The sequence below is a fragment of the Pocillopora damicornis genome, chromosome 7 (assembly GCF_964200805.1).
Source record: "Pocillopora damicornis chromosome 7, jaPocDami1.2, whole genome shotgun sequence".
Taxonomy (NCBI): domain Eukaryota; kingdom Metazoa; phylum Cnidaria; class Anthozoa; order Scleractinia; family Pocilloporidae; genus Pocillopora; species Pocillopora damicornis.
The window spans coordinates 23,451,101-23,475,130 of record NC_142676.1 but is presented as its reverse complement, the minus strand read 5'-3'; the positions used below and the strand labels follow the sequence as shown (position 1 = coordinate 23,475,130).

Sequence of the window (24,030 nt, the reverse complement as noted above, 5' to 3'; positions counted from 1 at the left end):
ACAGCACATCAGCTCTAGACCAGCGTACAAGAGCTCTCGATTCGCCTTCGGTGCCTTCACGCGACTGACTGAACGTGGCTGCAGCTGTTTCCAAAGAAGAAAAACTTGGACCAGGCTGAGGTGATACTGATCTGACTGTTTCATGGCTGAACTGTGATGCCTGCGGTGGTGGAAACATGAACTGAGGAAGATAAGGTTGAATGCCCGGTTGAACGTGGCTTTCGTTCCACTGATATTCTGGATATTCACCTGCAGATAAACTGTGCGTCCAATATTGTCCTGTAGATAGAAATAAAAGATGCCAAGACGCATCAAACATCCGGAAAATTTATAAAAATACGTACAGGACGGAGAATTTCGGTGAAACTACACAAAAAACTCACCTTGTTTATTCGCCATGGCCGGCAGCAGCTAATATTTACAACAAAATGGCGGGAATGTGGCGGATTTTAAGAAGACGACCGCTTACCAAACGTACTGCTTTTTGTATCCGTGCAATAAAGAAACGCACGGATCATGAATCCTAAAAATCCGGATTTAGATTTGATCTAATGAATCCACTCGGAGTGTGGATTCTATAGATTCAAAATCCATTTTCGGATTTTATTAAAGAAACGCAAAATCCGTTTTTGGATTCAAGAATCCGGATTTGGATTTTTTTAAAGAAACGCACCCTTAGTCATGAAAGTGTCATGCGTTGTGTTACGCGGGGTTTGGTTTCGCGAGTAACCGTTGAATTAATACGTTATACGGAACAGCTTGGTAAACCAAACACGTTTGACTAACACGTTTACATGGCAAATTGTAAAGGTGGGGTGACCCGCCTAGGCGGGTTGCCCGTTCTGCCAGGTAGGGTAACCCGGTCAGCCAGGGTGACAATTTGCCGTGTAAACGTGTCAAGGTGGGGTAACCCGCCCAACCGGGGTCGCGTTCATGGCAAGAAGCTCAAAAGTGAAACATGTACGTGTTAAAACTTTGTACATTTCCTAGCCGTCTCACGGCTAGAAACCACAACGGACACACAAGGAGTGTAAAATGTTCACATTTCGGAATATTTTGCGTTGTAAATCGACCATATTTGGTTTCCCAAACTATTCCGTATAACTTATTAAGTCAACGGTTCCTCGCGAAACTAAACACCGCGTAACGCAACGCGTGACGCTTTCATGAATAAATACCTATGTGTCCGCGAATTAATCTTTCGTCTTTTTCGAGATGCGAGCTTAGGACGCCTGCGCTCAAACTCCCTAACTGCAAGCGCAACAACACCCTAGCACCCCGGGGTTGTGAGATTGCATGTAAACGCGTTTTATTTTTCGACCACGGCTAGGCGGGTTACCTCACCTATCTGGGGTCCCCCACCTCCATGTAAACAGGCCCTAACATCTTTGCCAAACCCCATTCCAAATTATGTCAGTCAAATGGGACTCTATATCTTTTCTAGGGTTTTAAAACGCGAAGTTTGAATGTCAATAGAAAATCATGAAATCTTCGCCTTACGAGGTGTGATTTTCTAGCATTTCTCGTGTTCTCAAGGGTAAGTTTCCCCGGGCTTTGAAATGTGGATAAACCTACACGAGTCTATCACGTAGATGGAATTTTTTTTTCTCTTTCACCAACTATTTTCAAAACTATCGTTGCCTCGGACTAAAACAGATTTAATCTGTTCGAGATGAAAAGTCCATTAATGAAGGAAACTTGAGAATTTTTGGTTATAGTACAAGTCCCTTGGCCATGGGCCCTGTTAAGTTAATCTGTGATTCGCTCAGTCGAGTTTTAAATGAAATTCGACTTTCAGAACGGCAGTCAAAAGAAATGTTGAATTAGGTCGTTTTGGTGAGGCGGATTCTGCGCCCGTTTTTATTCAATATTTAATTAGCTATTTTTTCATAGGCTTTGCCTCAACAAAATTTATGAAACCACGTAGAAGAATGAATTTTGACGATGTGATGAGTTTCATACCATTTTCATGATTCAGTTTTAAAATTACACAGAATAGCACATTGACTAACACACTAAATATATCAGTATGAAAGCGATCTTCGCAGATCAGTTCTCAGTTCACATACAAATAATTTTCATATTTTTACAGTCTTAAAACTAAATATAAAATTAAAATAACTGTTCTAGTGAGAATTGACGGACCAAACCTTGTGGTCTTACATATCTTACAGTGGTCTGTAGTTGTCACACATTTTCTTGAAATCATTCGTGTGTTCAGCATCGGCCTTCAAAACCCTGAACCATACGCGTCCAAGCTGAAAAAGCTAGGAAGCCACATAATCACATTTCATAATCTCTCTTTACAAACCTCACATTTAAGGAGTATTTTTCTTTTTTGGGATATTAAAATATACAAACATCACCACGTCAGTGTGATACTTATGGGATTTTATATTGATTCTTGAATGAAACAAAAGAGCTAGAGACTTAACAGAAGTAATGTTATCGAAAATACTTGCGGAGAGGTAAAATATTTTATCAGCACTTACGGAATTTCGAAAGTGGCCGGTGCTTAAATAACTTTTCTTTAACTTTGTTTTTCGATTAGTTTTGGTGTTCTATTTAGGGACGGCAGTTTTCATAAGTTGATGACCACCACTTGAAAAAAAAGTATCTTGTATGTTTTGTATGAAGATCCCATAACATATGAACCGCGTTAATTTAGCTTGTTGCTTCCGTTATAAGATATAAAGACTTCACTTGCAATAATAACGAAGGGCAAATGTCCAGGCTCAATTTAAAGTCTTTTTCCTATCTTAGTACAACAACGTGCCTGAAAGCTCGCTTCCCATTTCTCCAGATGTGTTGGTTTTCGCGTTCACTTGCTTTTATCTTTGTCAGCTTTATCATCATCTCTATTTATCATTACGTGTACTATTATCAGAGTATTATACTGGTATCATTTCTGGAATACAAGAACTTAGGTGGGTTCTGTAAATATTGGTCATGCTGCTAGCATTTCCCAATATCAGAGCTTGCATTTCAATATTTTGAGTAGCAACCGCCTCTTCGCCCTCGTCGCTCAATCATCCGTGATGGTTTTTCTATTTTCACCCATGGTTTTTTTATTTACTAATCTTCTCCACTCTCTTGTTGTTTGTTCGTTTTTTCTCTTCTATTTGAAAATTGTTTGCACATAGATTCGCAAAAACGCACTTAATGTTTTGTTTAGCATCATCCTCACTTTCTTGCGATGGCTCGATTATACAAATATTTGAGATAATCAATTACGCAGATATTTAATTTCAGACGACGAGAATCATTTCTCATTATATAATTTATTTTGTCTTTTTTCCTCACGCAAATTGACTTCTTTATCTAAAAACTAAAATCCACATTTTCTGACTTTGTTGGAAATGTGTATTAATTAGATTCTCGATCGACTTTTTCAGTCGGCCATCATTGTTATAAATAAGTGACTTTTACATTGTAAAGTTAGATAAATGTCTTCTACGAGCTGAAATTCAATATGTGAGAGCAGAAATATTGTTTATTTCATTACAATACTAGACCTTCCAAACTCAAGAGAAATGACTTGTTTGAAATTTTGCTGAAAAAGGGGATGTCAGGATATTTAGTTCCTCAGTCGTAAGGTCGGTTTGAGCAATTGAGCCATGGTGCACATGAAATTTTTAAAATTCAATCTTCATCAGACTATCTGACACTAGAAATTAAAAAGAAATCACTTTTGTTATTATTGTAGACCTAACTTCAGGCACTTGTGGTATATTCTGTGGCCACTTGACTCGCTCTTAAAACTAGTACGCCTTTGAAATGCTAGCCATAGAATAACCAAGTGGCAAAATCTTGAAACACTTCACTCAAGTAAGATGAAATAATGTTTTTGACCTGATAAGGCTGTAAAGTTTCATTGTAGACATGTCAGCGTAAGCATGTACAACAACGATTTAAGAAAGAAATAGGGACCTATATTAGCTCCTTTCGCTTGTGACAGGCGTAGATAGACTGCCGTAATAGATTTTGAACAGCTGGCATTTCAAAAGTTCGCCTTCCACTGGAGCAAAGGAGAGGACTGTGGACTGTGGTTTCAAGTTAAAAGTACTTAACTAAGGAAACATGCTCTCTGAGAGAAATCAGTGCAGTGGTGCAGCGTGCATGGATTTTAAATTCCTCAATTAAATGATAATGGTTTGTCCACTCCCAGAGCGCGTGATAAGTTTTCATACAAAGTTTGAAAAGGCTGAAGCGGAGATATTTTGCTGTTTATGGAATCTTTCGTTTCTCCACGTTCTAATTACCATCGCCGTCCTGATTAACTGTGATCAGTATAGTTTGATTTAACTAACGGTATTCAGTTGGAATCGTGATGCACTGGTGGTATGACTTGTGTCGTAGAAATTGACATTTAAAACCTGGGAAAATAAGGACTTGTGACAGTATTTTCATATTGTTGCTACCATTTATTCATTGCAAAATTTTACATAGGTTTTCCTGTTACCCTTTATATAAACATAGAAAAAGGTTATTTTCCCTCCTTGGGGCAAACAATCTGTACATTTTATGTAAACCAATTTCTAATGACCAGGTGCAAAACATTATTATTGTAAGCGCTTCCTTTAATATCATTAACTAGCGACTACTCACTATGCCATACATTTCCTATGTTTTAACATGCCTTCTTAGATGAGGGTCTGGACCGAGTTTAATTAAAGTCAGTCGTCAGCTTAAATCTGAATAAGGATTATGAGTGGCGCTATCTAACTAAGGAGAAAAAGGGTGGGGTTAGGTATTTCTTCACAACTATACAGTGATTTGGGGCCTTAGAGGTTTAAGTATTAAACCACAAATTCCTTTTGCCTTACTGAAATTTTCAACGACTTAGTATAAGAAACTTGAGAGCTTTATTTCAAATTGAGCCATTGCGATGCAGTTGTGTCTACAAAGAACGTTCCGGACAATATAAAACTTATAACAGACCGCGAACTCTAAGCTGCTCTGGTTTCATAATAATAACCTTTTAGCTGTTTTGATTTAACAACAGAGTATGCACAAGAAGACAAATTCTCACCCCCTCCCCTTCATCCTTGATTCAATCGTGAAAATACCAAAATTTCTGTGTAGAATAAGTAAATTAAAGGATTGGCCGTGGCGAGTAACATTTCAGGTACTCAGTGTCAGTCAGTCAATCCTGGCCTTGTTAGAGTAGAACGTTCCATATCAGTCTTTCTTGTTTTTGACGGACCAAACCGTGCGGTCGTTCAGCGGCTGTAATGGTCTGTAGTTGTCACACATTTTCGGAGGCTCTCTTGGGTGATCACCCATCAACTTCCTGAACTGTTTGAGCTATGAATTAAAAACAATATATTCGTATAACAACCGCTTAATCTGGGTTTACAAAAAAACGATATCTCTTTTTTTGTCGTTTTTACCACGTAAGTAAACCAGGTCCTCAAGATATAGAAATAATGCCCAGCTGTTCCACTCACCGGTGATATGATATGGAAGTTTTTAAAAAGATTTTGGGTGTTCTCTTCGTTTGACTGAATTTTTATAACAAGGATTTGGGGGAAAAAAACACTATCTATGCAAAATAACGTCTTAAAATCCAACTGAGTGCGAAGTATCAGCTTATCAAAATACAAGATGTATGAAAATTTGCAAATAACCGAGGGAGGAACAATCACTTCAAATATATGCAAAGTTTTAGGCGTCTCTAAATAACTTATAGTTATCATTTCTTTGCGTTCACTTATAGTAGCTTTTAATGCTGTTTTCGCTCAAATTTGCCTTCCCTTAGTAAGAATGGAAAAGTTTGTGCGGTCTGAACCGAGCTTTAAAATGCGCCAGTGTGCATTTTTATTTTATGATTACCTGATAGTTCGATATAGGAACTTTGGGTTTCAAGACATACCACATCACAGTTTCACAGCAGGGAGGAGTGGTGAAAGAACCTTTGTAGTGATAGTAGTCTGACAGTATTAGGACCTTATCATCCTTTGGATACTTATGCAAACCGTTTCCGTTTCCGTTGCCATTACCGTTGCCGTTGCCGTTGCCGTTGCCGTTGCCGTTGCCGTTGCCGTTGCCGTTGCCGTTGCCGTTGCCGTTGCCATTGCCATTGCCATTGCCGTTGCCATTTCCGTTTCCGTAGCCGTTTCCGTTTCCGTTACCGTTGCCATTTCCGTTTCCGTTTCCGTTTCCGTTGTCGTTGCCGTTGCCGTTGCCGTTGTCTCCATGATGATAATTTTTGTTAGGTATAAGCTCCATAAGACGAATTTTGTGCGACTCATCTACTGCTGTCTCGTTACCTGAAAAAAAAATCCATATCCTTTTCTTTTCTATGTTTTCTAGGGCTATCAGGATTCGCTCGCAAGTGAGAAAACAAGTTCTTCCTCTAAGGTGTTCTGCAGAATGCTCAAACTCAAACAGGATGATACTGAGCCAGAAAAGAAAATGAAGCAAAAAGCGATGGATTCGACGAGTCGACATGCAAAAAAAATTCGTAAGGAAGATTACAACTGTTTAATTCAAGGGCTGATATGGAGTGAAAGTGAGAGGAAGTTAGTCCTGAAAAGGAAAATAGTCGATGTTCATGTCTGAGATGAAGGCAAGATGTGAGGAAGTCATGGCCATAACGAGATTTAAATGAAGAGCTGTTAGTCAATCGAATTTTGAAAGTATAATGCTAACTAGATAAAGGTAATATGATGAGTTGATCGATAGCATATGAATGTACGAAAGACGTGCGTTTCAGAGCGTCCAGCTATGATGAGAAATTGAAATTGCAGCTTATCGGAATGAAGTGAATATATAGAAATGTTACTTACCAACTTCAATTATTTTTGGTAGCAATTTGGCAAACCTTCCCAATATCTTGTTACCTTTACTAGAGGCCTAGATAGAACGATAAGAGCGTTAGTCAGCTGCTGCTTCTTCGAGTGACTTTTAAAACTGTACACTCACATATGACCCACCCACCTTATTTTACTTCTTCAAGAAACAATTCAAATAAAACACATTTTACACATTTTGTATGAACCATACTCTTACTTTATGTCACAATTACCTTCAAAACTTGAACAATCAATTTTACTTATAGGTGTAGTTTACACATCATGTAGGTCTCGTGTATTTGACGTTAAATGAGTCATCTTATCTTTTTTTTTAAATTATCTGGGAAAGGGTTCTAATTTGGAGTGCTGGTACAGCTCAAGCGAACATATTTAGAGTTTTCACTTTCAGATTCTATTTCTGCCGTTTTACAAAGACCTCCCAAACAGTGGCTGCCAATTGATTGGAGTATGCGCACATAGAGGACAATATACCTTAAGCCACAGTGCAACAACGCTAGTCTCCCCAGCAGCATCCTTAAATACCAAATGGAGCTGGAAAAAGAAGAAGAAGAAAAAGGCTGTCTTAGTTACGGCCTAATGTATCACTTCAACCCTCACGTTCAACTTAAAAGTTTCAGCTTGATATTAGCAAAACATAGCGCTTAACTTCGTCCTTCCAACGCATTGCAATCTTTGCCATCCACAACCTCTTCTGGCCTTTTTGGCTGAATTATAATTACGTCCTAGATTTGTAACACTTAAACCTGGGGTTTATGCGACTTGACCGAATATTAATTGCGTTAGACATTCTCAAAATAACTAGGGAAAATAAAAGGACAGCGCCATGATCGGGAACACTTCAAGATAGGTCTGCTTTTGACAAAGAAACCCATTACCTGCCCAGAATAACGTTTTCCACTTTCCGTGTGCTCAGATCCTCGATTGTTTTCACAACCAAAATGAACATGAAACTGTTTCAGAGTGTAAGTACCATCCTTGGCACCTCCCTCAAGTGTTCCTGTTCCTTTGTCCTCATCAATTTCCAGAGTCGGAGCATGACCGTTGTTCTTTAGTGTTCCAGTAACCAGGCCTCCTAGGTTGTCAAATATTATTTTCAGAGTTGGGAAATCTGTGTGTTCGGCCTCGCTCTTGTCAATGTTGATTGGGGATTGTTGACTATATCCGCATTGTTCCCATTTCTTGTGCCAATCTGGAGGACCAGGCACTACGGAGAAATTAAGCTTTGTTTTCAGTTTAATCTTATTTATATGAATCAACAGGATCATCACTAGATAGAAGGCTCAAGCGAGGACATGATATGCTTAAGAAAAAAACACCCCTCGAAATGCCTCATTGGTAAGTTTACACACAAACGAGATTATGGTCCCTTAAATCTTCCAGATTAAAGATCGAACCAAAGAGTAAACTATTACAAAATAGTTTTACTAATATCGTTTGAAAAGGGGTTCTGACTATTCCTTGTAGTAAAGCACAATAAAAATATAAATGCATCAATGCTGTTGATATAAGGACTCAGTTTAAAACATTCATTGGGAGAGTGGGGTAGAAATCTGCGAGACATACATGCATGCCCGTAGCCAAGAAACACATTTCTAAAGAAAAAATTAACACACAAAAGAGAAGTACCGTCTCCTTTAGTCTTTCCGTAGCTAAAGTGTTCTTCCTCTGGCACTGCAATAAAGCGGCGAAATGAAATACTGATTGTAAACGCTTGATAAAGAATGTATGTTCTTCTAATTAATTGTTTAATTATTTAACGCTAATGATAAGGCTAGGAAGGAATTGAATGTATCAACATAACAACTATCTGCCGACAAGATTGTGGAAAACTTGAATACTCAGAGATATTCGTCTCAGTATGGTGGTTCAAAGGCAAAACACACCTTCAAAAATAAAAAAATTATATTTGCATTAATAACAAATCACGTACGTGGGTAGAAAATACTAAATAACTTCCCAAATATTAACATAATTGTTAAACACTTCAAAAATATAAAGCACTTAAGAATAACAGTAAAATCTTACATACGCTTTTAAAAATTGAAAACACTTTCAGAAATGGTTTGTATTGGTATAAATAGGACGCCTAATGCACACACAATCCAGTTGTTCTTTTTCCAGTCCCAGCTGTTGCCCTAAACTGAGTTTTTAGTGGAAGTGTTTATCATTTATTGTAACTCAGATTTAAGGTTTACTCACCTGGTGGACAATCTTGACTTGATACTGCACTAAACATGGACAGAAGTAGCACCAGTAACATCTCTGCAGTATATATAGCAAGCTTGAGGAAGAACAACAAAGTGATCGCAACATTTCAGTGTGGGAGTTGCCTCCTTGAATAAGATACGAGTATTACTTGTAAATACATAATAAGTGAGCAGATTTCCAGTTGAGTCTCAAAAGTAATAAGGCATTGAATTTGCTCTACTTTCCTCCCAATGAGTCAGCTGCGAAGACCCTCCACATTACAAAAACTAATCACGACTAGGGCACTCCTTCAACTACATACAGTTTACGTGTATTCCTTTAAGTTCTGGTTAGTTCCTAGTGATATCTTTCTGCAACCAAGTGGCTTATTGTGACTTTAATTTTGCAGCACTCAATAGAGACGAGCTTTAGAAAAAGCTCGACAGTTTTCTTGTTATAATTTCATTGTAAACAGGTAGGACAGCAACGCCGAGGAAGACGTCGATTAAAAACTATTTCTATTTTTAGTGAGAATTTCGCAAATGGCTGCATGTGTTTACCGCATCTTACTGTCAACTTCAGCATTAGGTAAGCAAGCATAATTTACCGTCGCGGTTTCTGTTGGTGGATGACGCAAATTTTGGCGATTTCAAGTTATTGTTTTGCAGAGGACAGCTAAAAAATGCACAAAGTTTTCTTTAAAAACGTGCGTGCTGAGCTACTGTTCTGCTAATTACATCTTTGTTTCGCCGCGTTCTCGTTGCTGTCGCCGTTGTGGTTTAGCTTAAGGTTCCTTATTTTAATATGAAACATATTCTCGAGGTTTCTTAAACTTTTCTCGCAAAACACTGAAAGTCTTTGCAAGAACTAGAACATGACGGCATAGGAAAAACAAAAGATCCATCATTGACAATCATAAAATAAATCCGTTTTCGTAAAGAAAAATCTGTTACTTACCGAGGTTCGTTTTTGGCCTTTCCTGAAGGGTTAAGCTTCCTAGCCCGTGTTTGGAGCGTCCTGCGAATTCTAGAGATCAGGGATATTTATACGCTTATCATGGGGTATTGAAATGTACAAACACCACCACGTGATAATGATTTTCAGTAGCGTGATATTTATGAGATTTTATATTGATTGTTGACTGAAACAAAAGAGTTAGAGACTCAACAGAAATTATATTCGCGAAAATAGTGGAGGAAATGTAAAATATTCTATCGGTAAGTTAAGAAACTTCAAAAGTGGCCGGTAGTTATATAACTTAATTGTTAACTTTGTTTTTTGATTAGTTTTGGTGTTACTCTTTTTTATTCTCATTTTCAGAAATAATTTTATTTAGGAACGGCAAAGAGAAAATATATATAATTTTTATCAACCCCAGAGAAAATTGCTTTAAAATGGTAGATACTTCAGTTTCCATAATCTTGATGAACATCACTTTAAAAAAAAAATGTATATTGTATGTTTTGAATAAAGATCCCAACATAAGAATCGCGTTAAAGCAATTCGGTAGCTTGTTCCTTCCGGTATACGATGTAAGCACTCCGCCGGCAATAATAACGAAGGGCAAATGTCCAAGTTCTATTTAGAGTCTTTTTATTATATATCTTAGTACAACAACGTGCCTGAAAGCTCGGTTCTCATTTCGCCAGATGTGTTGGTTTTCGTGTTCACTTGCTTTTATCTTTGTCAGCTTTATCATTATCTCTATTTATCATTACGTGTACTATCGTCGAAGTATTATACTGGTATCATTTCTGGAATACAAGAACTTAGGTGGGTTCTGCAAATATTAGTAATGCCGCCATCATTTTCCAATATTAGAGCTTGCATTTCAATATTTTGAGTACCAACCGATACTTTGCCCTCATCGCCCAATCACTTTGGACGTGGTGCGGTTACAATGTGTCCTCTTCAGCTGTAAGGGTTTTTTCTTTCATTTATTTTCTAATTTAACCCACTTTCTTGTCGTTTGTTCGTTTTTTCTCTTATATTTGAAAGTTGTTTGCACATTGATTCGCAAAAACGTACTGAATGTTTTATTTGGCACCTTCCTTGCTTTCTTACCATGGCTAGATTATGTAATTACAAAAATGATATTTCCCCTACAGTTTTATATTTTATCCAGTTCTACTAATATTTGAGATCATAAAGTGCGCAGATATTTAATTTTAGACGACGAGGATCATTTCTGATCACAGAATTTCTTTATCTAAAAACTAGTATCAACATGTTCTGACCTTGTTGGAAATGTATCTTAAATAGATGCTAGATCGACTTTTTCGGTCGGCAATCATTGTTATAAATAAGTGAGTTCTATATTGTTAAGTTAAATAAATGTCTCTTATAAGCTGAAACTCAATATGTGAGAGCTGAAATTGATATTGTTTATTTCTTCATAATAAGAGCTTCCAAACTCAAGAGATAATGCCTCATGTTTTAAATTTGGCTGAAAAAGGTGATGTAGGGATGTTTAGTCCCTAAGTCGTTAGATAAGTTTATGCAATTAAGCCATGGTGCACATGAAATTTTCAAACTTCTCATGAGACTCTCTGACTCTAGACAATCAAAAAATCACTTGTTTTTATTACTAAAGACCTAACCTCAGGCACTTGTGGTATATATGGTGGCCAGTTGACTCGTTCTTAAAACTAGTTACGCGTCTGAAATGTTAGCTACAGAATTGACAACTGGCAAAATCTTGAAACACTTCACTTAAGTAAGATGAAATCATATTTAATGTTTTTGACCTGATAAGACTGTAAAGTTTTATTATAGAAATTTCAACTAAAGCCTGTATAAAAACAATTTAAAAAAGAAATAGGGACCTATATTCAGCTCCTTTCGCTTGTGACAGGCGCAGACAGACTACAGTAATAGATTTTGAACAGCTGACACTTCAAAAGTTCGCCTTCCACCAAAGCGAAGGAGAGGACTGTGGGTTGTGTGAATGTTTTTAAAAGTACTTAATTAAGGAATCATGCGATTTGAGAGAAGGCAGCGCAATGGTGTAAATATGCGTGGATTTTAAATTCCTTGGTTAAATGATAGTGGTTTGTCTATTAACAGAGCATGTGCCTATTCTAAGTTCCATACAAAGTTTGAAAAGGCTCGAACGGAGATATTTTCCTGCTTATAAAATCTCTTATTTCGCCTTGCTCTAATTACCATGCCGTCCTGATTACCTGTGATCAGTAAAGTTTGGTTTAACTAACGGGATTTAGTAGGAATCGTGATGCGCTGGTGGTATGACATGCGTCGTAGAAACTGACATTTTAAACCTGGGAAAATAAGGACTTGTGACAGTGTTTTCATGTTACTACCTTTTATTCACTGCAAAATTTTACAAAGGTTTTCCTGTTACCCCTTATGTAAACGATAGAAAAAGATTACTTTCCCTCTTAAATTCTTAAGGCTAACAATACGTACATTTTATGTAAACCAATTTCTATTGACCTGGTGCAAAACATTATTATTGTAGGAGTTTCTCTTAGTATCAATAAATATTGACTACCCCCAATACTATACATTTCTCCTGTTGTAACGCCTTCTCAGATGAGGGTCTGGACCAAGTTTAATAAAAGTCAGTCGTCAGCTTAAATCCGAATAAGGATTATGAGTGGCGCTATCTAACTAAGGAGAAAAATGGTGGGGCCAGATATTTCTTTCCCACTACAAAGTGATTTGGCGCCCTAGAGGTTTAAGTATTACACCACAAAATCCTTCAGCCCTGCTGGAATTTTTCAACGACTTAGCACAAGAAACTTGAGTGCTTTATTTCAAATTCAACCATTGCGATACAGTTGTGTCTACAAAGAACGTTCCGGACAATACAAAACTTACAACAGACCGCGAACTCTAAGTTGCCCCGGCTTCCTAATAATAGCCTTTTAGCTGTTTTGATCTAACAACACAGCACGCGCGAGAAGACAAATTTTTTACCCCCTCCCATCTACCCTTAATGCAATCGTGAAAATGCCAAAAAATTATATGCAGATTAAGTAAATTAAAGGATTGGTCGTGGCGAGTCAAATTTCAGGTACTCGGAGTCAGTCAGTCAATCTAGGCCTTGATAGAGTGGAACGTTCCATATCAGTCTTTCTTGTTTTTGACAAACCAAACCGTGCGGTCCTTCAGCGGCTGTAATGGTCTGTAGTTGTCACACATTTTCGGAGGCTTTCTTGGGTATTCACCTTTCAACTTCCTGAACAGTTTGAGCTATAAATTTAAAAAAAACATCTTCGTATAACAACCGCTCAATCTGAGTTTACAAATAGAAATCAAAGGGCGCCTGTGACCAACTCGTGGATAAAGTATTCAAGAGATATGTACTTGTAAAGTTGCTATCAATAAACTAAGGAGTTAAAAAAAGATAGAAAGTGGAACCATTGCAAGTATAGAAATTATAGCACTCGATTATGTGTTGGAAACCCCCCCAAGGGGGGATACATGGGTAATTTTTTGCTGGGTATGTGTAGCTGGCTTCTTAGAACCTCTGCTGTATTGTGGCCAATTATAGACCCTATCTTTGTCCGACCGGAATGGAATGGGAGCCATTTATTAAAAATTAAAATACGGTAACAACTTTTTTACCATGAATCTTCCTCTTTATGAATTAATACCTTAATTTTCTTACGCCTAAAATCTCAAAAATGTGTAACCCCATTCTAGTAACTCTATTGAAAATAGCAAAAAAAAAAGGAACGCCATAAAATTCAATGTAGTCATGAAAATGGGACCTTATCCAGCCTAGGAATTTTGACCTTTACTCCCCCCCCTCCCCCCCTCTCTGAATCAATATTTAAGTGGTAGAAATGACAAACAGTGATGAAGCAAAATATCGTACATAATCACACCAGGTTGACATTCTACTTTGCACTGCTTATATCGTGTTTGCAGCATTCCCACGTGCGTGAAGTGCTTTTAACTTATGGGAAACACACGCATGTAACACCAAAAAAAACCCGCGTGTAGCAGAAGAGGCCGATTACTCGCAATTTCCTGTAGTTTTGAATTTCCCTTTTGTTTTTCAATACACGCATATGCTTGTATTTTTTTACACGGATGCCATAAAAATTAATAGGAAAAGCATTCCTTGAAATAGGAAGCCGTCGTGTGTTTTGAGAGAAAAAGATCGTCAAGTGATCAAAACAACTTCAAATTTGGTCTTTAAGTTGATCATAGCACTAATCTGAAAAATTCGAAGCCCATCTCAATTTAGTAAATGTCGAAACAGCCATGTAAAGACAATAAACACCGCAACGATCGATGCAATCACAATGATGTCAGGACTGCGGACTTCTTCGGAAGGAGAGATTACGAAGAGTCCACGCAATTTTCATGTCCCTAAAGTGCCCACAACAACTCGTTTCTACGCTACGTGTATCCACGAGTTAAAAGTGTATGTTTTTTGTCGTTTTTATCTAGTTGGTAAACCAGGACCTAAAAAATGTGGAAGTAAACCCCAGTTGTTAATTCAATGCACCGGGGAAATAATATGGAATTTTTTTAAAGGATTTTGGGCTCCAAAGAGGTGGTGAAAGGCAACTTGAAATTGGAGGTATTTCCTTGGTGTGACTGAATTTTCATAATAAGGCTTTAGGAAAAAAAAGAGAACTGTCTATGTAAAATATCGACTTAAAACCCAACAGAGTGCTTATTGTAAACGAATTATTAGCTCATCAAAATACAAGATACGCCAATGTGCATTTTTAATTTATAATTACCTGATAGTTCGATATAGGAACTTTGGGTTTCAAGACATACCACATCACAGTTTCACAGCAGGGAGGAGTGGTGAGAGAACCTTTGTAATGATAATAGTCTGACAGTATAAGGACCTTATCATCTTTTGGATACTTATGCAAACCGTTTCCGTTGTCTTTGCCGTTGCCATTGCCGTTGCCATTGCCGTTGCCGTTGCCGTTGCCATTGCCATTGCCATTGCCGTTTCCATTGCCATTGCCGTTTCCGTTTCCATTGCCATTGCCGTTGCCGTTGCCGTTTCCGTTGCCATTACCGTTACCGTTACCGTTGCCATTGCCCTTGCCGTTGCCATTGCCATTGCCATTGCCATTTCCGTTTCCATTGCCATTGCCGTTTCCGTTGCCATTACCGTTACCGTTACCATTGCCCTTGCCGTTGCCATTGCCATTGCCATTTCCGTTTCCGTTTCCGTTGTCATTTCCGTTGCCGTTTCCGTTGTCTCCACGATGATAATTTTTGTTTGGTATAAGGTCCATAAGGCGAATTTTGTCAGACTCATCCACCGGTGTGTCTGTATCTGAAATGAAAAATTTCATAGCTTTTTTATTCTCTTTATGTTTTCTGGGGTTATCAGGATTCGTTCACAAGTAGGAAAAGACGTTCTCCCTCTACGGTGTTCTACGGAATGCTCAAACTCAAACAGGATGACATTCGGCCAGAAAAGAAAAATGTAGCAAAAAGCGATGGATTCGACGAGTATAGGTGCAAAAAAGATTCGTTAGGGATTAGGGATTGCAGTTTTGAATTTAAAAGCTCATATGGAGTGGAAGTCTTTTCAGTGATCGTGTGAGAGGAAGATAGTCGATGTTAATGTCTAAGATGACGGCAAGGTGTGAGGACGTCATGGGAAAAATGAGATTTAAATGAAGAGCTGTCGGTCAGTCGAATTTTGTAAGTATAATGCTAACTAGATAAAGAAACATGATAAGCTGATCGATAGCATATGAATATACGAAAATCGTGCGTTTCAGAACGTCTAGCTATGATGAGAAATTGAAATCGCCATTTTTCGGAATTCAATGAAAATACAGAAATGTTACTTACCAACTTCAATTATTTTTGGCAGCAATTTGGCAAACCTTCCTAATATCTTGTTACCTTTACTAGAGGCCTAGATAGAACGACAAGAGCGTTAGTCAGCTGCTGCTTCTTCGAGTAACTTTTAAACTGTACACTCACATATAACCCACCCACCTTATTTTGCTTCTTCAAGAAACAATTCAAATAAAAATATTTTAACAAAAAATTGCACTAAATTTCGTGCTTTCAACGTATTACAGTTTTAGCCATCCACAACCTCCTCTAGCCTTTTTGGCTTAGTTACAGTTACACCCTAGATTTGTAACACTTAAGCCTAAGGCATATGGACTTGACCGAATGCTGATCGCATGGGTAAGGCATTTTCACAAGGTAAAATAAGAAGAGTCATGATCGAGAGAAGTTCAAGATAAGTTCACTTTTGACTAGAAATCCATACATCCATTTTAAAGTTTCATTACCTGCCCAGAATAACGTTTTCCATTTTCCGTGTGCTCAGATCCTCGATTGTTTTTACAGCCAAAGTGAACATGAAACTGTTTCAGAGTGTAAGTACCATCCTTGGCACCTCCTTCAAGTGTTGCTGTTCCTTTGTCCTCATCAATTTCCAGAGTCGGAGCATGACCGTTGTTCTTTAGTGTTCCAGCAACCAGTCCTCTTGGGTTGTCAAAGGTCATTTTCAGAGTTGGGAAATCTTTGTGTTTGGTCTCACTCTTGTCAATGTTGATTGGGGACTGGCGACTATGTCCGCATTCTTCCCATTTCTTGTGCCAATCCGGAGGACCAGGCACTATACCGAGAAATTAAGCTTTGATTTCAGTTTCATCTTATTTATATGAATCAACAGGATCATCACTAGATAGAAGGCTCAAGCGATAACATGATATCGTCAATTTAAAAAAAAAAAACGTGTCCCTCGAAATGCCTCATTAGTAAGTTAGAAAAAAAAAAGAGAGATTATGGTCCCTTAAATCTTCCAGATTAAATTTTGAACCAAAGAGTAAACTATCACAAAATAGCTTTGCTGATATCGTCTAAAAAAGGGGTTCTAACTATTCCTCGTGGTAAAGTACAATAAAAATATAAATTCATTAATGCTGTTGATATAAGGACTCAGTTTAAAACATTCATTGGGAGAGTGGGGTAGAAATCTGCGAGACAGACATGGCCGTGGCCAAGAAACACATCCCTAGAAAAAACCAAATTACACTGAAAGAAGTACCGTCTCCTTCAGTCTTTCCATAGCTAAAGTGTTCATCCTCTGCCACTGCAATATAGAGATAAAATGAAATACTGACTGTAAGCAATTGATAAAGAATGTATGTTCTTCAAATTAATTGTTAAATGATTTACGCAAATGATAAGGCTAGGAAGGAACTGAATGTATCACCAAGCAACTATCTGCCGACAAGATTACGGAAACTTTTGATACTCACTGATATTCGCCTCATTATGATGTTTAATAAAAGGAAAAACACATCGTTAAAAATCAAAACATCATATTTTCAATAGTAACAAAACACGTACATGGGTAGAAAATACTAAATAAGGTCCCAAACATTAACATTATTGGAAAACACCTAAAAAAATATAAAGCACTTGCATAAATTGAAATCTTTTGAAGAAGTAGGACATATGATAAGAGAATAACAGTAAAACCTTACATACGCTAATAAAAATCGATTACCCTTTCAGAAATAGTATGCATCGGTATGAATAGGACACCTAATGCACTCACAAACCAGTTTTTTTTCAAAACGTTTATCATTTTTTGATTGTAATTCACATTTAACATTTACTCACATGGTGGACAGTCTTGACTTGATACTGCACTAAATGTCGACAGTAAGAGCACTAGTAACATCTCTGCAGTATATATAGCAAGCTTGAGGAACAACAATATATGACAAGAACATTTCAGTGTGGGAATTGCTTCCTTGACGAAGATACAAGTTTATAATTGCAAATACATAATAAGCAAGGACATTTTCAGTTGATTATCGAAATTAATAAGGCACTAATTGGTTTTGCTCTCCTCTCAATGAGTCAGTTACGAAGACACGCCATTACAAAAAAAAAAAAAAAACACGACTAAGGCACTCCTTTAACGATAGTTTGCGTGTTTAAATCCCTCGTATCACTGCAACAGTTCTTGCAGATGGAAATAGAACATGAAGAGAAAAACATACGTTTGGAAATAATTCCTTTCTTTTGAAATTGTAATTGGAGATTTTAATTTGAACCAGTTTCACTTCTTTGAGAAAAAATGCGAGACCAACAGCTCATTTGATTTGATCTGTAAAGTCCCATTAAGGACATCTAACTCCATGAATAACTTCAGTTCTCTATTACAATACAAAAGTACTTTGAGAGCGACACCTTCTAAGTCATGTTAGTCATGAACCATACTATAATATTGCAGAAGCGCTTAAAACCTCTTGGATAGTCTAAAAATCAGAACAACTAGTAAACAATTAAAGCCTTGCTGCAAAGGGAGCAGACCAAATCGACCTTTGATTTTCCTTAACAATGTCGCCACACTTTTCATCGAGCTGTTCAACCACTGCTTTCCAAAGGGTTGCATCAAAAGATAAATCGGCTCTGAGCGAGTTAAAGATCTCTTAGTGAAATTATAATTTTTCTCGATCCATGGTTTTCGTCGTTGACGCCTAAGGCAAATGACCAGTTTCTATAACTTCTAACAACGAACACCTCAACCTTTTTTAATTTTAAAGTTTCTCTAAAAAAATTTCCTTCTTCACCCCAGAATTCAAAATTGTCTGCAGAATTGTTGGCATCACAGAACTTTGTCCGTTTTTACAATTTCGTCAAACTTTTCGCCAAATCTTTCGAAACTGAAACTACCCATACAAGTTTCACAACAAAAGTGAGATGTTCTATTTAACTGACAATGATTGCAGAAAGCAGATTTTGAAATAATTAAAGAACAAATATCACTTACTGTGTTTACCTCTGGCCTTTGCTTGTTGTCCTTTGCTTCATGAAGTCCACATATCAGGGGTTGTTTATATACTTATCTAATAAATATCAAAATAGGTTAAGAACATTATATAACACTGATATTCATTACTATCAGTCGAATATCTAATGTCTGTGAGACGATATCTTCAATACTGACAATGATCACACTTAAGTATTTTTCAGACGCGATGGCATATTTTTGTTGTCATGGTATGCAGTAAATAGACTTAACACTTTCAGTTGTCGTGTAGGATTCCTTTTTTTTTCACAAGAGTTACTCTGAACCATGAATTTAACTTCGTTTATAGCAGAACGATTTTTTTTTATTTAAAAGAAGCATTTCCAGAATTAGGTGGGGTTTCCACGTCAGGTCGACTGGCTAATTTGGTGCTTTAGAAATATGAAATATTTTTTCAATATTTATATAATAAACACGAATAAACCACATCTCCGCTTTGAACTTCTATTTCGTCTCCTTGCATTGGTAAAAGACTCTCGCTCGTTCGCTTGGTCACAAGTTAAAAAAAATACTTATTAAAAGAAAAAAACTCAAGTTGTACACGTCCGTTGAGAATCCACCAAACCTTAAAAGCAATTAAAGAACGAAAAATTGAGTCAGTTATTGTAAATAATAATAGAATTAATATATTTTGTTGTTTTTAACATTAATTTTCGTGACATAAACTGAGCCTCCCTGAGCCAAAGCGAATATGAGTAGAGGGTGTATAGCTTATAATATATTATATTATTATATTATATTATATTATATTATATTATATTATATTATATTATATTACCTTTTAGTATAAGCAACGAAAAATAACAACCATTCTGTAACCAGCTCTGAGATCTTTGATCCTTTCGGCGTCTAGAAACGCACCTCGGCAAAGCACGAATATGGAACTTGGTACCCACATTCTTGGTTCATTTACATCTCGCAGGAACTAAATTAAGGTTCTTATCATTCGCCAGCAATAAAGATATTACAATTTAATCAGTATCTTAAAGCCATTTTCCACTTTCCTGCAGCTTTCTTGCTAATGATACATCTTTTGCTATCGATATTATCATCACTGTCTCAGAGGAATGTCTCAATCTGTTGAGGTAAATCCTGACACTCAGTCTATGCACCCACCTAATATATTAACCTAGTCTTATCGCTTGGTTTACAGTACGTGACAGAATAAATATCGCAAAGAGACTCAAAGTTTGAATTTAAACGCTTATCAGCTTTCGATATTGAACAGATCTTTCACAGTTCAACAGACATCGTCCACCGACACGGTATATACGTGTATTAAACCTTTGTCGCTATGACTAATTAAACTAAATAGTTGCTTCTATTTAGGTATAAGGTTAGGAGTCGGGTATATCACACGGAGTTTTTGCACTGAACACGTAGTCATTAAAAATCTGAAGGTTAACTTGGCAATCATCCTTGTAGGTGACCTGCAATTTAAGTATTTGCGGAAAAGAACCCTTCAGGCTTTCACGCGATTCGAAGCTGTGCCTCACAGGGTGGGTGTTACTACCAATAGAGCTACTTGGCCACATGTCGGTAGCAGGGCACATTTTAGAGTGGGAACTTACTTCCTGTGGTGTAATCTGGATATTGCTTTGCAAAGCACGCATTTATGTTACGTTTTGAGATAATAATAAACTGCTGCTTAAAATCAAAATTCTATGCGTTTTCTATACTATTCTATACTACTTCAGAGACAAGTGCGAGGATCTCATCAAGTTTCCAAACGTGAGAAAACATTTCAACCCATGAAGCCGCAAGCCGAGTGGTTTTATTGTTTTCGAAAGTTTAGAAACTTGATGAAATCCGAAACATGAGGTTTTAAAATTACTTCCCCAACAAAGAAAATAAGTAGAAATTATCATTTTAATAAGTTTTCTGAATTCAAATATTTTGTTTGAGACGTGATATGTGAACCTGCCACCTAATTTCTGCTTGCTGATCTGTGATATTATTTCATTTGCATTCAATTCCGCATTGTTACCTTGCTGTTTGTGATTTCTGAGCAAGCACGTTAGTTCTCAATACAGATGGAAGAGTACAAATTTAGACCTCCAAAAACTAGTGAAGAAAAGGAAACTTGTGTGACCAGCGCTATTCCGAAGTCCGTAAAAGTACATAAAACCGGAGGAGAAAGTCGAGTTTCCCATGTAAGTGCCATTTTAGAGCCGAAGTGTACAAACATGGTTGAAACTGAACCGAAAGACAAGGTCGCAATCAATGAGGGAGAATTAAATTTAGAAAAGAATAGCTCTTTCTGCTTTTGGGACTTTGATAACTGTGCTGTTACATTCAATGTCAGCAGTAAATAAGCTTGCTTTAAAGAGTATTGTAACTGTATGTGATTCAAAAATTAAAGCTCTTCATCTTCATTTGTTGGTCTTACTCTGTGAATATGCAGATTAAAATACATTTTGCTCACGGGTTTGAAATCGTTTTCCAAGCATGTGTGGTTTTCAACTCGTGTTTCATTGTGTTCATAACTCATTCACCTGACTAGAATGAGGCGTTTTGATTGGGTAATAACGACATGATTTAACGAGTTTGAGAAGAACATATCTCGATCTGCAAAAGCCTGATTCCAAGAAGAAGAATCGCATACAGCGGAATCCCACAGAGACTTACTATTTTCTCCCAAATTAAAATCTTCGCACGCAGCATCAAAACACATGCATTCTTCTTTTTTGGATTCACACGAAACCTCCCTGTGCGAAATATCTGCTACTGTACAGTTCTCTTATACATCACTCGACATGGAAGAAATTCGGAAAAATTCACGTTTCTTTCCCACATGAACTGGTCTGTTGCTGGAGCAGAAGACAGCAAAAATCAGTCCCTATCAGAAAGTTTAGGCATTCTTGACCTCAAAATTTGTTTTCTTAAAAAAAAAAAACAGGAAAAATAGCAAATTTTCCAAATATATGCCCGGAAAACTTTCATGCCATCTGGTCGTGCACCACTTTTTTATGGAACCCCTTTAGACATAACTTAAGTCAACTGAGTGTAGAAAAGCGCATACGTGTCACATTAGAAACTGTTTTGAAGTTATTTGGCGCAGCAGAAGGACATCCAAACAGGTGCACTCATGCGGTGGATAATGAGGGAACTCAAACTTTTCAAGGTTGCTAAAATTCATAAGCGTGCTTCAGAAAACGCTTTACATCCAGCGGATTTAATTCTCGAAAAATTAGTCTACATATATTTTTTTTCTATCGCAGATAGTGTGGATCCTTCAGGCGTGGAAAAGTTTGAAATAGATTTTATTTGAATGCGTCTCTGATACCGAACGCACACAACATTGTCCGATATATTCCATGACCAGTCCTTCCACCCCCATATATTGCATTGTTCAAACATTTTCCGCATTTCTGGAAAGCAATGGCCTATTTTTATCCTGTACAAGTTATTTAAATTTAGTTTGCAAATGTTTATAATGGTTTGAAGTCAAAAATAGACGCCGCCAGTCATTTCAAATGCCGCCCATTCCGTAGACGAGGCTCCAAACAACACATTTTGTCGATGAATACCTCCTGGTATTTGACTTGTGGCTTGATTAATACTGAGCTGAAGTCGGGGTAGTTAATATTCTTCAGATATTGGTTAAAAATATATGCATCTCCAGATTATTCCGCATCGGTGTTTTAGAGTATAGTTCCGCCATTCATGAATATTTATCTATTTAAAATTGTCACCAAGCCAACTTTGGATGGATGAGCAAAATAACACAAGAAGAAGTACCTAAATAATTATCATTTGCATCACACTCGTTTAGGCTCTGAAGAAGGAACATAGTAGACCTCCTAGCTGGTACAAGTTCAGAGCTCCAACAAGTGCCATGCGTGTCATTGAGGCACCAGGCAAGTAAAAGTGGGAGTAATTATTAACAAGGACTTAAGTACATTTTGTATCCTAAATGATGTTACGATCATTTTCACCTTAGCTGGGAAACCACTCTTTCCAAAGTTTCTATCAACAGCTTTTACTCAGAGTAGATATTCTTCTTCTGGTAGTAACGTTGCAGTGCATTTCACTGTGCCGTGATGAATCTCAGCGTCCACTCGTTTCTTTACAAATCAAAAAATCTTCAAAAGAACACCTGATAAGTTGACGATAGACACACCCCTAACTCACTTTCAAAAACCCTCCATCAAGGTTAGCCTCGATCAGTTTTAGTAACCCAGAGGCTATGCTTAGCGTGTGAGGAAAAGATTTTCTGTGAAATTTGTATTCAGCAAATCCTTTATCAACCACACAACCTGAATTAAACAGAAAAACATTATAGTCACAAAGGTTTTTTTCTTTGCATGAACTATGGTAATCTCGAGGTTTAATGGGAAATTAGAGTTTTACATTTGCTCGATCGTAATTTGTTTTCGAACATTTTTTGTGGTAATATGTGTTATTCCATAATTCCGAAACAGTCAGATTCAAATGGTTGCTGGTCATGTCCACTCACACTGTCTGAAAATATCTCGTCAATTGATAAATGTCAGCCTATTCGTTGGAATTTCTCTACAGTTGTATAGTAAGACATTTCATTTCAGACAGTTTCCTTTATTGAATCAAAATAGCAAGACTAACATCTTCAGTTGATTTGTTTTGTGTAGTTTGAGGTAAATATGAACAGAATACGAGGTTCAGCTCAGTGTTCAATTAAGGACATCAGTGTAACTATGAAGTGAATTTACCTTTCCCTTTTTATTGCACCCAGTATACAGAGACTTAAATAAGGATCAATTCCACATGAAATCTGAAAAACTGATTTTATAGGGAAAGTACATGAGAAACGAACCTCTTCGATAAACAACACCCACTTAGCGAAGATAATCGTGAACGATGCTATTACATGTATAAGCTTGCCCTTTTCATGCGGCTTTACGGAATATATGACATGTCGTCAGATGTTTTGTAGATTTCTTCGACACGCAGCTGAATTGTTTACATCAAAGAACTTTGTCAATTTTTGCAATTTCTAAAAACTCAAAAGAGACTCAACCAAGTTGTACTACAAACGCCTCCAGAGATTGTTATATTCAAAATATATGCTAATCAGATTAAATAGCTTTTTTTATATTGCAGGCGCAGTTTCAGTCTTTATCCTGTGGATGAATCAAAGCAAATCTCTGAAATAAAGATGATCGTATTCTTATATATAATGGGACCTGACATGCTGTCTTATTTAAAAGAGATGTGTTAAAAAAATTCTGATGACAGCCAGAA

At 37.1% G+C, this 24,030-nt stretch overlaps 3 protein-coding genes across 3 annotated transcripts in view; all 3 read right to left on the bottom strand.

Moving 5' to 3' along the window:
* The window catches only part of LOC149043218 (uncharacterized), a 1,216-nt gene extending 575 nt beyond the window's left edge, over positions 1-641 (bottom strand). Inside the window, exons 1-2 of the mRNA XM_089211643.1 lie at positions 384-641; positions 1-279 (exon numbers count right to left, since the gene is read on the bottom strand). The exon at positions 1-279 is cut by the window's left edge and continues 575 nt beyond it. Of these exons, the coding sequence (XP_089067769.1) occupies positions 1-279; positions 384-399 (295 nt within the window). The 5' untranslated portion in view covers positions 400-641. The remainder of the gene's footprint in view (positions 280-383) is intronic.
* A 3,884-nt stretch (positions 642-4,525) lies between these two features.
* LOC149043217 (carbonic anhydrase 2-like) lies at positions 4,526-9,078 on the bottom strand. The gene is made up of 7 exons (XM_089212376.1): positions 9,018-9,078; positions 8,445-8,489; positions 7,694-8,022; positions 7,290-7,349; positions 6,792-6,858; positions 5,836-6,272; positions 4,526-5,307 (listed from the first exon to the last, which is right to left on the bottom strand). Exons 1-7 carry the CDS (start codon positions 9,076-9,078, stop codon positions 5,182-5,184), a joined length of 1,125 nt encoding a protein of 374 aa, XP_089068502.1. The 3' UTR covers positions 4,526-5,181.
* Positions 9,079-12,316: 3,238 nt separating this feature from the next.
* Positions 12,317-18,840, bottom strand: LOC113677716 (uncharacterized). Its single transcript, XM_089213708.1, has 7 exons — positions 18,769-18,840; positions 17,610-17,691; positions 17,029-17,073; positions 16,268-16,596; positions 15,813-15,879; positions 14,729-15,285; positions 12,317-13,220 (listed from the first exon to the last, which is right to left on the bottom strand). The coding sequence occupies exons 2-7, from the start codon at positions 17,668-17,670 to the stop codon at positions 13,095-13,097; spliced, it is 1,185 nt and encodes a 394-aa protein (XP_089069834.1). The 5' UTR covers positions 17,671-17,691; positions 18,769-18,840; the 3' UTR covers positions 12,317-13,094.
* Positions 18,841-24,030: the final 5,190 nt, after the last annotated feature.